The sequence below is a fragment of the Bos indicus x Bos taurus genome, chromosome 11 (assembly GCF_003369695.1).
Source record: "Bos indicus x Bos taurus breed Angus x Brahman F1 hybrid chromosome 11, Bos_hybrid_MaternalHap_v2.0, whole genome shotgun sequence".
Taxonomy (NCBI): Eukaryota; Metazoa; Chordata; class Mammalia; order Artiodactyla; family Bovidae; genus Bos; species Bos indicus x Bos taurus.
In genome coordinates, this window is record NC_040086.1 from 67,271,975 (window position 1) to 67,285,659 (window position 13,685).

The window sequence follows — 13,685 nt, forward strand, 5'->3', positions numbered from 1 at the left end:
ATCCATGTTTGTGCATATATGTGTATATCTATGTGCATTTGTTGTTCAGTCACTAAGTCATATCTGACTCTTTGTGACCTGGTGAACTGCAGCCCACCCGGCATCCCTGTCCTTCACCATACCCAGAGCTTGCTCAAGCTCATTCCATTGAGTCAGTGATGCCATCCAACCATCTCATCCGCTGTTGCCCTCTTCTCCTCCTGCCCACTACATATAAATTTTACATGGAAACCAAAATGTCACTGGAAAAGAGAAAGGCAGAAATCAGGAAGACAGGTTCACTGAGTGGCTCAATGGAGGAAAGAATGGATGGAGAGATCTTAGAGAGAATCAGGGACTTCTTTAGTGGTCCAGTGGTTAAGAATCTGCCTTGCAACACAGGGGATGCGGGTTCAATCTCTGGTTGAGAAACTAAGATCCCATGTGCCACGGGGCTACTGAGCCCACGTGCCTCAACTAGAGAATCCACACATCACAACAAAAGATCCTGCATGCTGTAACGAAGATCCCATGTACTGCAGCTAAGACCTGATGCAGCCAAGCATAAAATAAATAAAGTATTCATCATTTGTAAGAGAATCAGAACTCTGCTTCTCCCTGAATGTGGCAGTAGATGGCCATCCCCCAGTTTCCACTTATATTTCCTAACTGAGATCAACCCTAACTGAATGACTACCTGCAAATTTAGTCATAATTCCAAACTCCCAGAAGAGAGAATCTGATCCATCTACCTCAAATTAGGTGTCCACTCCCCTGACCAGTCAACTATGACCAAGGACAGTCCCACGAACACAAATATTGTGTTCTGTGTGTGCTTAATCACTCAGTCATGTGCAACTGTAGATGGACTGTAGCCCGCCAGGCTCCTCTGCCCATGGGGATTCTCCAGGCAAGAATACTGGAGTCCCTTGCCATGCCCTCCTCCAGGGGATATTCCCAACCCAGGGATCAAAGTGAGGTCTCCCACACTGCGGGCAGATTCTTTACCGTCTAAGCCACCAGGGAAGCCCATGGGTGCTGAGATCCATTTATTTGTGGGATTGTTTGATTGCTGTCTACCTCCACTTCTGGACTATATTCTTCTTGAGGGCCAGGACTGTGTTTGGTTGCTCAGCACTGTCTGCAGCACCTTATAAGGTGTCCAGGACATGGTTTGCACTCAAAAACCATTTGTGGGAAAGAAATGCACAAATGACTAATGAAGAGATTCAGGCAGAAGAATAGGCCTGATGCAGTCTTCAAATCCCATCCTCCATCTGTTCATTGGTCATGTGCCTCATTTATCACCAGAGCATCTACTTCAGCAGAATTACATCAGTTGCTTCAACACACCAGTGAGCTTTTTGTGGTCTAGCCTGAGAACCAACCCCCATTTACTAGAATGATGTAAGTTAGGAACTATGCTCCTAATTCTAAACAACTGACATAAAACAAACTTTGGAAACCTGATCTACTTGTAACTTGAGAAATACCTCCAAGCAGGACAATCAATGGAGGAACTAGACCAGAGAGTAAAGGTATTCGTCAGACGAAACTTGGCAGACATGTTCTCCATTTTCCGTCTGATTATTTTCATATTCTTCCTGTGAAATCCAATTTCCTTAAGTGACCTCTGTTCGTAGGAAACTATTTGGTTTAATCAGTGGAAGCCATGGCATATTTTTAACCATCTCTGAAGGCCAGCTCCCTCTCCATTGAGGGTGCCTGATACCCAAACAGATGTTTTACAGCACTCAGCACACATGAGCTCACCACTGGCAAGTCTTCTGCACACAATCAGACCTCAGCTCTTCTCACACATCTCCCGCAAACCCAAATTCAGAACCCGCAGGCAAGCTTGAATCCTTTACCATGGTAACAAAAAAGAGCAGAGCATAAAGAATCCAATTCTGAATTTTCAGTCTATTAATGTTCTATAAATCTGATGACCAAATGGAAAATATGCAATACAAAGAGTTAGCCAAACTAAATAGTCTATAAAAAGATGTGCAAACTGGATGCCCCCAAAGACTTCAGATTAAAGTATCCAACTTAAAGTGTTCCAAGGCAGTTTGAATTTTGATAGAATTTTAAAACATTCGAGCTGAAGGGTCTTTGGACATCATCTAGCAAGCACAACAGTTTTGTTTCAGAGATGATGAGGCTGAGACCCAAGAGAGAAAGGGACTCAGGGTTTCATATGCTAGAGGCAGAACTGGGGGTAGAGCTCTGCCTCCCAGGCCAGACCCGCAGGGCAGACAGACCACAGTCCCACACCCCCAGCTTCCTGCCTATTCTTCCTGGACCATCTGTCTGCAGTTCAAAGCTGGGAAGAAGCCAGAACCTGGTGAATAAGATCTTTCATCCTGCCTATCCCACGATCATTTCAGAGTGTGTCCTCTCCAATTTAGATAGAAAGTTTTATTGAAGACCAACTTCCCTTGATAAATCAATAAAAAGTAACCTAAAAAGATATGTTTAAAAGTAACATGTCAACATTTCAAGTGTGGAAATCAAAGGGAATACATAGAATTCGTACCACTCCTACGGTCAAAGGAAAGCATCACAGGATACCTGAGGAGATGTAAACACAGAGCTGTGAGACCATGGAGTTTTGGTCCTCTGAGAAACTAAACTTGCAGGGGAAATCTGAGCTTCCTAAGAAGGCTTGCTCCACCTCAGAGAGACTTGGAGATGTGAGCAGTATTCGCTGAGTGCCAGCCTAAACTTGACCCTCATGCTGCTATGAAGACCTCAAAAGGAGAAGAAGCAGATAGAGCCTCAAAAATATTCACCCACACATTGGGGAACACAGTTTATATTGAGAAGAAAACCAAGTGGCAGAGTACAGACTTCATTAAATAAATATTTGTGGAGAGCTTAGGATGTGCTCAGCTAAACATCCTGCAATAGAAGAGCAAGAATTTAATTGAAAGGTGTAAGTAAGGACCAGATCACAAAAGGCTACGTATGCTATTGGAAGGAGGTGGTTGGAATTTACTTTAAAGTTGACTCAGTTCAGTTCAGTCACTCAGTCGTGTCCAATCTTTGCGACCCCATGGACTACAGTTCGCCAGGCCTCCCTGTCCATCACCACCTCCCGGAGTTTACTCAAACTCATGTCCATCTAGCTGGTGATGCCTCTTTCCTTCCCTTCTTCTCCCACCTTCAATCCAGCATCAAGCTCTTTTCAAATGAGTCAGTTCTTCACATCAGGTGGCCAAAGTATTGGAGTTTCAGCTTCAGCATCAGTGGGAGCCATTGAATGATGGTGACCTGGGGAGTGAATTGACCAGACTTAGGTTCTGGAAAGATCTCTTGACAGCTGATGGACTGTGGCCAAGTACTACATTATATGATACTATCTACAAGTGCTTCAACAGCTTTATTAGCACTTTTAGTCTATATTCAGGATAATACAGTAAAGGGGGGGGGGTGTGAATGAGAGCCTAGGGCAAGCAGAGCTAGATTTTAATCCCATTCCCACAATTTACCAGCTGTATGGTCTTGGGCACGTTATTTAAATAGTTCTACCTCCTCAGTCGACTTCCTTTCTATACACTGATGATAATACTTAGCTAATGGGGTTTGATAATAAATAAAGTGGATAATGTGCCTGGACGTTTCTAAGAATCCTCCCAACACCATTCAGATCAGATCAGATGAGTTGCTCAGTCGTGTCTGACTTTTTGCAACCCCATGAATCGCAGCACACCAGGCCTCCTTGTTCCTCACCAACTCCCAGAGTTCACTCAGACTTACATCCATTGAGTCAGTGATGCCATCCAGCCATCTCATCCTCTGTCGTCCCCTTCTCCTCCTGCCCCCAATCCCTCCCAGTATCTGAGTCTTTTCCAATGAGTCAACTCTTCACATGAGGTGGCCAAAGTACTGGAGTTTCAGCTTTAGCATCATTCCTTCCAAAGAAATCCCAGGGCTGATCTCCTTCAGAATGGACTGGTTGGATCTCCTTGCAGTCCAAGGGACTCTCAAGTGTCTTCTCCAACACCACAGTTCAAAAGCATCAATTCTTCAGCACTCAGCCTTCTTCACAGTCCAACTCTCACATCCATACATGACCACAGGAAAAACCATAGCCTTGACCAGACTAACCTTTGTTGGCAAAGTAATGTCTCTGCTTTTGAATATGCTATCTAGGTTGGTCATAACTTTTCTTCCAAGGAGTAAGCATCTTTTAATTTCATGGCTGCAGTCACCATCTGTAGTGATTTTGGAGCCCAGAAAAATAAAGTCTAACACTGTTTCCCCATCTATTTCCCATGCAACCAAATCAAAGTGGAATTTTTCAGTTTGGAGGGAACGCCACCTAGCATCCTGCTCTGCCTCCAGTTAGCAGGAAATACTGTTGCATTTTCTTCTTAAAATTTAATCAGGACATTTTATTGCTAACATGTAAAAATAACTGGCATTTTTACTTTGTAAAAGAGCAATGAGGTAAACTGAGGTCAAAACCAAATATTGGCTCTGAATCAAACCACCCAAAAGCAATAGTGCAAAGAATTAACCTGGTTACAGAGACCCGTGGAGGAACTAAGTGCTTCTACCGTCCTAGCAACCTTTTAACCAAACACTGGTGCAGATTCGCTGGCATATGTGACACTGAAAGCATCTGGCCTTTCTATTACCCTCTCACAAGCAAAAACTGATGTCGTGTAAACTGATCTTTAGGCCAATTATATGGTCTAAGTGTTACAGTGTTTGTGTTGGCTCCTCTGGCTCCAGGTTTTAAGAATTTAATTTGTAGCCACACCCCTCCCTGAAGTCCTAACTGCGTCTTACTGTAACTGACTCCGGGGATCTATTTATGCGGTGTCTGCATCTTCTTTGGGGGACGATAAGTACGTGTGACAGCACTGCCAGTCAACTGTGTCCTGTAAGAATAAGTCATAGGAGGCGCAGCGACGGGAGGACAGAGGAGGGTGGGGAAGTGAGTGGGCTCTGGGAGCTGCTCTGGTCACATGTCCATTGCTACATTTTTTGTCACCCCTGTGTATCAGTTTTATTCTAGAAGCCAGGTGAGGAACATAGAGGTTCTACCCCACAGTCCTCCTAGAAGGCACTAAACTAGGAGTCAGAAAACCTGCTACTACCTCCAACTGGCCTTTCTACCCTAGACAAGGTCATTATCATGTCTGAGCACAACAGACATTACTGTCTGTGTCCCCACATAGACTCAACTTCACTTATCAAACAAGTGCCAAGCCCATCACCAGTGCTGATTAAGTTAATCCTCCTCTTGACAGTGAGTGGCAGGTGGTGTATTATTTTACAGTGGGGTGTCACCCAGGAGGGGCATGACAGAGGCTGTGAGCTTGCCCCCTCCCCTCTGGCTCCGAGCTGTTGCACTCCGCTCCAGCGTGCTAGGCCTGTGCCTGTGCTCTGCAGCAGTTGACCCCAGGGCACTCCTGGGGTGTTACTGACTATAGGAAGGAGCGCTCTCTGCCTCTCCCCCACCCCACCCCACCCCTGTCCCTCAGCTGCTATGGCCATAGGCTGTGATGGTGGCTGGGGAGGGGCTGACCAAGGAAGATCTCTCTTCTCCCCACTCTCATCGCCACCCCCCTCAACCCCTACCTACTTTTACTCCATCTTTAGCTGACAGATGTGAGAGAATTTTGCTCAGTGGATCCTTTCAAATCCTTTGAAGACATTGAGGAATCCAAATCTGGGTTATGAATGAAAATATTGATAGAAGAAGCCTGGGAGCTCCTAATTTTGTCTCTGGTAAAAGTACTAGCTACAATTGCATGAAATAATTAAACGGATCTCTGGGTTCATTCACCTCATCTCTTGCCCACCCTGACCATCAACTGATCCTTGGAGGGAGGGAGAGAATAGTGGGACAGCCAACCCTAAAGGAGATCTGAAGGTACGTGGGGACTCGACCACAGGCATCAGCATCTCCTTCCCCAGGAAGGGAACTTTCCTTCAGCTTTAAAGCAAATGGGTTTCTCTAGTCTCCTGGTCTGGTCGGGCACATCTGGGAACATAGGACAGAACATGTAGTACAGTAAATCCCAACGCTGACTTACCCATTAAAGGAACTTATCACAGACGGTCATAAAATTAGGACTTTCACATCTTGAAAGAAAGCGCTCTATCCAGGATCATAAATAAACTATAACTGAGGCTTAGGTTTATAAAGCTGTAAAACAGGGCTGCTTGAGCAAATAGGAATTCACAGTACTGGGTCACAAAATTAACTCAAGAAAGTCCGACCACGATCTTGGAGTTGCCAGCAATGCAATGGTAGCTGATTTCTGCAGTTAGTGGACCCCAATCAGAACCTAATGAGGTCAGGCCCTGGTTTAATTTCATAAAATGCAAGCTCATAGGAATTGGGGTGCTGGCACCTAAATATGGCCTTATAATTCCTAAACCAGCAGTGGAGCAGCAGATGACAAAACAAGGCCAGTGCCTTCCAGAAGTTTCTCATCTAGTCAGGAAGCCAATGCATTTACAAATAAAGCAATTATAGGATGCAGGCTTTGGAGTATGTGTAGATGGTAACTAGAGAATTCAGGGAGGAAAGCAAGGAATGAGTAGAAGCCGGACTTTTCAGGGAAAGATACGTGGGGGACAAAGAACCTGACTCCTGACTGAAAGACGCAGGGAGGGGCGCATGTGTGCGGAAAGCTGTGCTCTGGCCCCGCCCCCATCAGCTCACACACACCTGCATTGTGCCCCTGCCATGACTCGCCCCCACCCGAGTCTCAGATCACACATTTGTATTTCCCTCTTGTCCTTTGGGTAATTGGTCCTTAAGGTCAACAGTCACACCCTCTTCATTCCCTACTCCCCCAGGCTCTTCCTCGAAAGGCCTGGAAAAGGAAACCCTGGCCTGTCAGGACACATCACATCCAGGCTGGACAGCACAGGATGGTGTCCATCCTAAAGAAGGAAGCCAGGAAAAATCCACACTTCCTCCTCAGAGGAAGCCCCAGAGTAATCCCCGTCATCCCTGTCATGGGTTATAATCAGGTTAAAATGAGCAGGACGAGGAGAAAAGGACAGCCTCAGAGCCGGTACCCCACCTCAGCCTCCTGGGGAAGGGTTCTGTCAGCATCCAGGACACACAGTGGGGAGAAGAAGATGCCCCCATGGGCATGGGGAGTTTGGGAAAAGGCCAGGGCCCACAGGGATGGCCAGCATGCCGCCTAGACAGGAGGGGGCGGGTCGAATGGGAAAGGTGATGAGGGGGGAGCGATGGTCCACATACCAGAAGGAGAACTTCATGAGGGGGAGAGGCCCTGTGCTCCCATCCCTTGCAGAGCCCAGTGTTGAGTGGAAGGCTCCCAAGCACCGATTAAGAATAGAACTGAAATCCATTGTTTTTAGGTGAAATGCCCTGTAGATATCAATTAGGTCTAACTGGTCCTTTGGATAAGGAAGTTGTGGTACATATACACAATGAAATATTACTCAGCTATAAAAAGGAACACATTTGAGTCAGGTCTAATGAGGTGGATGAAAATGGAGCCTATTATACGAATGAAGTGAGTCAGAAAGGGAAATACAAATATTGTATAAACGCATTTATATGGAATTTAAAAAGACGGGACCACGACAATCCTATATGGAAGACAGTAAGAGAGACACAGATGTAAAGAGCAGACTTTAGGATTCTGTGTGAGAAGGAGAGGGTGGGATGATACGAGAGAATAGCATTGAAATATGCATAATTACCATATGTTAAACAGATGAGCAGTGCAAGTTCGATGCATGAAGCAGGGCACCGAAAGTCAGTGCTCTGGAACAACCCAGAGGGATGGGGTGGGGAGGGAGGTGGGAAGGGGTTCAGGATGGGGGGACACGTGTACATATGGCTGATTCATGTTGATATATGGTGAAAACCATCACAATATTGTAATTATCCTCCAATTAAAAAAAAAATTTTTTTAAAGGAATAGAGCTGGTGGGTGTGTGCTTCCACAGAGCAGAGAGGAAGTGCCCCAGGGGGGAGAGGGCTACTCTGAGGAGGCAGTTGGAAGTGTTCCAGGTGTCTACTCCATGTTATCCAGCTGGGTCCCTGGGAAGGGTGGAGAAAAGACAGAATTCAAGATGCCTGTGTTGCAATAAGAGGTCCCCAGGTTGTATTTCTTAAGAATCTAAGGGCACCCACGCAGGTGCCACAGCACCCTGGAAGAAGGCTTCCCCAGCCAAAGCAAAAGCAGGATAAACTGTCTATGTCATTGCGCTAGGGAGGCAGGGGCCTGGAGCAGGCGGCGGCATGTCCTAGGAACAACAAACCCACCTCTTCCTAGTTGTGGTTTAACCTTTCAGAGCCTCAGTTCCCTCATCTGTGCAACAGAACAATTGATAGTAATACCTGCCTGGCAAGGCTGTTGAGGAGATTAAATTCAATGACTTCTGTTCTTGCCCTGACCCTGTGCATCCAGTCCCCTTCTCTTCCGCACCCTTGATAGAATCTGGGGCAAAAATGAAGTTGAACAAATAATTTTGCAGCATAGTGTTGGCCTCAACAATTTAGGGTCTGTGTCCTTTACCAACTCAAAGAAGTTATGGAATGAGAACTCTGCCCCTTTCCCTTGGCAACTTAGTTCTCTTAAAAGCCCCCAATATGATAGCTTATGGTGAACAATGTCAGATTCATGATCTCCAAAGAAGATTTAGCTTCAGGACCAGGGACCAGGCTGGAATATTCAGAGCTTTTTTGTGGCAGAAGTTTTATTACAGTGACAAAGAACAGAGAAAGCTTCTGACATAGACATCAGAAGAGGGACAGAGAGTGCCCCACTGGCTAGTCTTATCAAGGCCTTAAATACTTTACCAGACCCACTCCCATAACATACATCTTAAGATAACAAGATTAATCAGAAGGTTCTTGTTAAAAAGGAGAAACATGTCTTTCAGCAAGATACATTGTTGTTATATAATCCTTCAGTTCAGTCAGTTCAGTCGCTCAGTCGCCGTCCAACTCTTTGCGACCCCATGAATCGCAGCACGCCAGGCCTGCCTGTCCATCACCAACTCCCAGAGTTCACTCAAACTCATGTCCATCGAGTCGGTGATGCCATCCAGCCATCTCATCCTCTGTCGTCCCCTTCTCCTCCTTAGTACAAGGCTTAAGGAAAAACATACCCTTGAGCAAGATGAGTTTTGTGTAACTGTTAGCTCTTGGCTTAAAGAAAATAACATCTTATGTGACTAAGACAAAGCAGTGTAGAAAAAAAAGTTTTCCTTTTCACCTCCTTGAGAGCCCCGGACCCCTTTCTCCTCCTTGAGGGCCCTGGACTCTTTATCAATGTACCTAAGAATTAACTCTGTCTATAGTAAGCCCAGAAGAAGGAAATGGGGAGGTTATTTGTTATCAGGTTCTATTTCAGTGCTCTGCTGAGAGCACTGACATAAACTCTCACAGAAAGCATCTGCTTTCTGCAGGTTTCTTTCTGCCCGCTCCCTGCACTTCCCACCTGCCCTGTTGTAAAACCCCAGCAAGCATCAGCTCATGTTTCTTTTTCTCTGATTCTCTTTCAGGGACGCTGTATCAACTTCACCAGAGTCAAGAACAATCCGCCTGCCAAGTACCCCCTCAACAACGCCTACCACACCACCTCACCGCCTCCTGCCCCCATCTACACCCCACCACCCCCTGCTCCCCATTGCCCTCCCCCACCTCCCAGTGCCCCCACCCCTCCAATTCCATCCCCACCTTCCATTCTCCCCCCTCCTCCGCAGGCTCCCCCTCCCAACAGGGCGCCACCCCCCTCCCGACCTCCTCCTAGACCTTCTGTCTAGAACCCACAGTTCATGCTCTGGGTTCTCTCAGAAACTTTGGGGAGGAGGCTCCTCTGTGGTGTTAGAACAAGTCTTTTCAGTTAGAGGGGGCTTCCACTTTGGAAAAGAGTGGTGATAACGCCCACTGACATTCACACACTATAAAAATTTGTTTGTAACACCAGTACACCAACAATTGTGATCAGCGGAAAGAAATTGAAATTTTGAATTGCCTGAAAACCAGTGATGAGGCAACTACAGTCACAATCATAGCCACCAGCCAGCCATCATCTCTAGAAGGTTCCAGAGACAGTGAAACTGCTGAGATGCTCTAAGTGGGATTGGGTCTCCTGGAGACCAATATGAAAATCATTTCTCTGAGGGTGAAATGCAGCGTCAGATAAGAAGTCATATTGCTGGGTTGCTAAGTGCTGCCTTCCCTCTTCCACACCACCTCCATCTCTTGACCCTAGACCTACGAACCAAGGAATCCTCTCCATGCCAGCCAAGAAGGTCAAAACCCTTCACCTACAACTTTGGGGAAAGATTAGGGTCCCCATTGTGACAAGAAACTCAACATCAGATAGGTATCCAAAAGCATGTTCTGGGACTTGCAGAGGAATAAAACCTTCCAGATTCTCCCAGTTTCCAAGTGAGGAAGAGGGTGGTTGTTCACAGATGGAAAAGGTATGTTGCCATGTTGCTGTGTAAGTGAAATCAGGTGTGTGCATCGACAGGCGAGTACTGGTGGGAGCATCGGACAGTTTCTAAAGCTCACAGGCCATCAGCAGCTAGAGGTGGCTGGCTTTGGCCCAACATGGCCCCTAAATCAACAGACAATAGCACTGTCGAAGAGCAACTTATTCATGATTTATGTTAAAAGAAAAATCAAGATTTGGCTTCAATGTAGATCACTTGAGATATGAAGAAGTGACTGATACTATTTTCCAGAGACAAATATGAGTTGACCTTCCCAAAATGGCATCACTAGCACCTACCACACAATTTCACTAATTTTGTTTTTCTTTCTTCATGAAGTTGTGCACCAGAGACTTCTAGGTAGAGCTGAGAGACAATAGTCCCAACATACTAAGGAATATATCCCCCCAAAAAAGCTGGTGCAAATATATTTCTCCTTGGCTTTTCAGCACACTGACAAATACTATCAGCTGCCTGAAATTCCCACCATGCCTGGGAACCACTCCACTCCTCCAAGTCTTTCTAAATCTGTTGTCACCAGGAAGCTATATAATCACTTTCTAAACATTAGACTTCATCACCCAAAGATGAAAACAGAAGCCATTGTTCAGGGCCTGCTGCACCAGCCTGTTCAAAATTACCCCACCCCCCCCCCCGCCCTCCAACTTTCCACAGGTCTTAAAAGTCGTAAAACTCTTAAATCTTTTTGAGAATAAAGCAGAATATAAAGTAAATGCAAATTGGTGCTTTGGGCTGTGGTCTCCAAAGATCTTGCAAGAACCCCCCAAGCCAGTCTCATTCTTTCACGTTACTTAGAACAGAGACATAGGACGCAGCATGCACTGCATACACACCAACGCTTGTAGCCAGGGCAGACATTGCTAATCAATCACAGCACATCTTCCAATGAGCCCAGGATTCCCTCACAACCTTCAAACCATAAGTCTGAAGAGCCACCACTCATCAGTTCAAATTGAGAGATAAATGATCCTTAATTGCCATCTCAACTTTAGAAAGCAAAAGCAAACAAGGATTGTGTGGGGGGATGGGGGAACCTTTGGACATAAAAGGTACAGTCAGGGGAAACTAGATCTAGGCAGAGTGCCTTAGTGGGGGGCTACAGGCTCTAAACGCATTGCCAACACCAAACTGACACTTCCCCAGGCATACCTTGGGCCTCCCTTCTTCCAGCCTGCCACTTCCAGAGATGCCCACAGCTTCCTCATAGAGCTAAAATCAGAGATGTTTTCCAGGGCTCCCTCCCTCACCCCCCGATCCTGGCCCAAATTATCTATTTTGAAAACATTGGGCTTCTTCTTTAGTACAGTCTTCCATGAAGCAGGTGTCAGACTGTCGCAGCGACCCGCAGTGCCATTGCTGGACTCCAGAGACCCATCCCACAGGCCAAAGGGTTTCCCAGGCTCACGGCCTAGAGGCGTTGAGCCCCTGGCCACTGTTTTGACTGCTGGCGGTACAAAACAGTCCACCCCACACCACTGCCGCCGGGCTCACTGCGGCCATCAAAAAGTTCAAGCCAAAATGTTAACATTGTGCATCAAGACGGCAGGCATAAGGTGAGAATGCAACATTTACAATCTCAACCATACATCAATCAGAAGCCCCTGTGCAGTTTCCAAGATGTTGTTTTGATAAACTCTTTGATGAAATGGGGAACTGCAAATACATGATGGCTTTGAAGAGGATTAGCAGGGTTTGTCCTTAAAACGGATTCTTCATGTAAACCCTAGTCCTTTAGAATGACAGTGGAGAAGGAGAAACTTCTATACTGTATGAATAAGGTAATATTTGAATAGTAGGCTATCACAGGCAGGAAAATTCTTTAACTGGTTTATAAGTCTGTCTGTACTTGGGTCATTCCTTGTAAAAGGTCGCAGACATATGATTGTGATCAGGAAACTGCACAAAATTATTTTTTTCAACCCTCATATTATTGTCCTCCCAAAGTTTTTTTTTTAATAAAAACCAACTTTTTGTTGTATATATTCATATTCCATGTGTTAGATGGAAGCATTTCCTATCCAGTGTGAATAAAAGGAACAGTTGTAGTAAATTATTATAAGGCCAATGAAATTTCATGGCAGGTTATTCTACCAAGCTGTGCTTGTTGGTTTTTCCCATGACTGTATTGCTTTTATAAATGTACAAATAGTTACTGAAATGACGAGACCCTTATTTGCACAGCATTAAGAAGAACCTTGAGTGGTTACCTCTGTTAACGACCAATTCACAAACAGTGTCTGGCCTGTAGCTTGGCACATACTCCAGTGAGACACAAGGTCTCTTTTACCAGAGTCAAGAACAGAGCTGGTGGACATATTAATTAATAGTCTTGGATATCTGGCTGTGGGTAACTTTACTGTAAATATATCTAGAATGGGCAGAGACTATGTGGAAGTCTCATACACACTAAAGTTCAAACACCAGGTCAGAAGAGGGAAATTCATCCAAGAACTAGAAAAAAAAAAAAACATGAAATATTGCACCACAGTTTTCAGCCCAGCGCCAACTCAAAAAGAAATTAATGCTGTGTAAAAGTGGGTTGAATTAGTTTGCAAACTATAATAAAGATATATGCAGTAAAAAGCCTGTTAATGCACATCAGATGGGAATGGGATGTTCTAGTCGTGTTTTCTAGTTATCTGAACTCTACTATATTATTGTACTTGGATAACCAATTTAAAAGAATTAGAATATGATGTTTTAAATACACTTAACATTAAACTCTTCTTCTAATTCTTTCTTCTATCTGTGATAATTCAGAAGACATTATGGATCTTCAGTGCCTCTGAGTCATTGTTATAAAGATCAGTTATTGCTGTACCTGCTATAGAAGACTGGGCTAAATGTGTACAATGACAAACCTTGGAAGTTGCTTTTTTTAAAAAAAAATAATAAATTCCGAAAATCAACTCTTTTACTGGTTGTCTCTTTGCTATGAAAATGAAGTACAGATTGCTCAAGTGCTTAACACTGTGATCATAAAAATGGCTATCATTCTGCAGATTATATTTCCCAAATTATTTTGTGCCTTCTACTATCTTGATTACTCTTTCTTCTTTAGCTGTCCAACATTCAACTTATATTTTTTGTAGGTAAAACAGTGTTTCTTACTAGTTCCTGAATCTGTTTCTTTATAAGTCCTCATTAAGCCTTAGTTCATCTTAATTAGAATAAAACCATCTGAAAACAAAATCATTCCACAATTTCTTCCCAAGGCTTCATTAGTA

The 13,685-nt window shown here is 44.8% G+C and overlaps 1 protein-coding gene across 1 annotated transcript in view; it reads left to right on the forward strand.

The window, feature by feature from the left end:
* ANTXR1 (ANTXR cell adhesion molecule 1) overlaps positions 1–13,367 on the forward strand; it is a 255,318-nt gene extending 241,951 nt beyond the window's left edge. Inside the window, exon 18 of the mRNA XM_027555677.1 lies at positions 9,499–13,367. Coding sequence (XP_027411478.1) covers positions 9,499–9,759 — 261 coding nt within the window. The 3' untranslated portion in view covers positions 9,760–13,367. The remainder of the gene's footprint in view (positions 1–9,498) is intronic.
* The last annotated feature ends 318 nt before the right edge of the window (positions 13,368–13,685 follow it).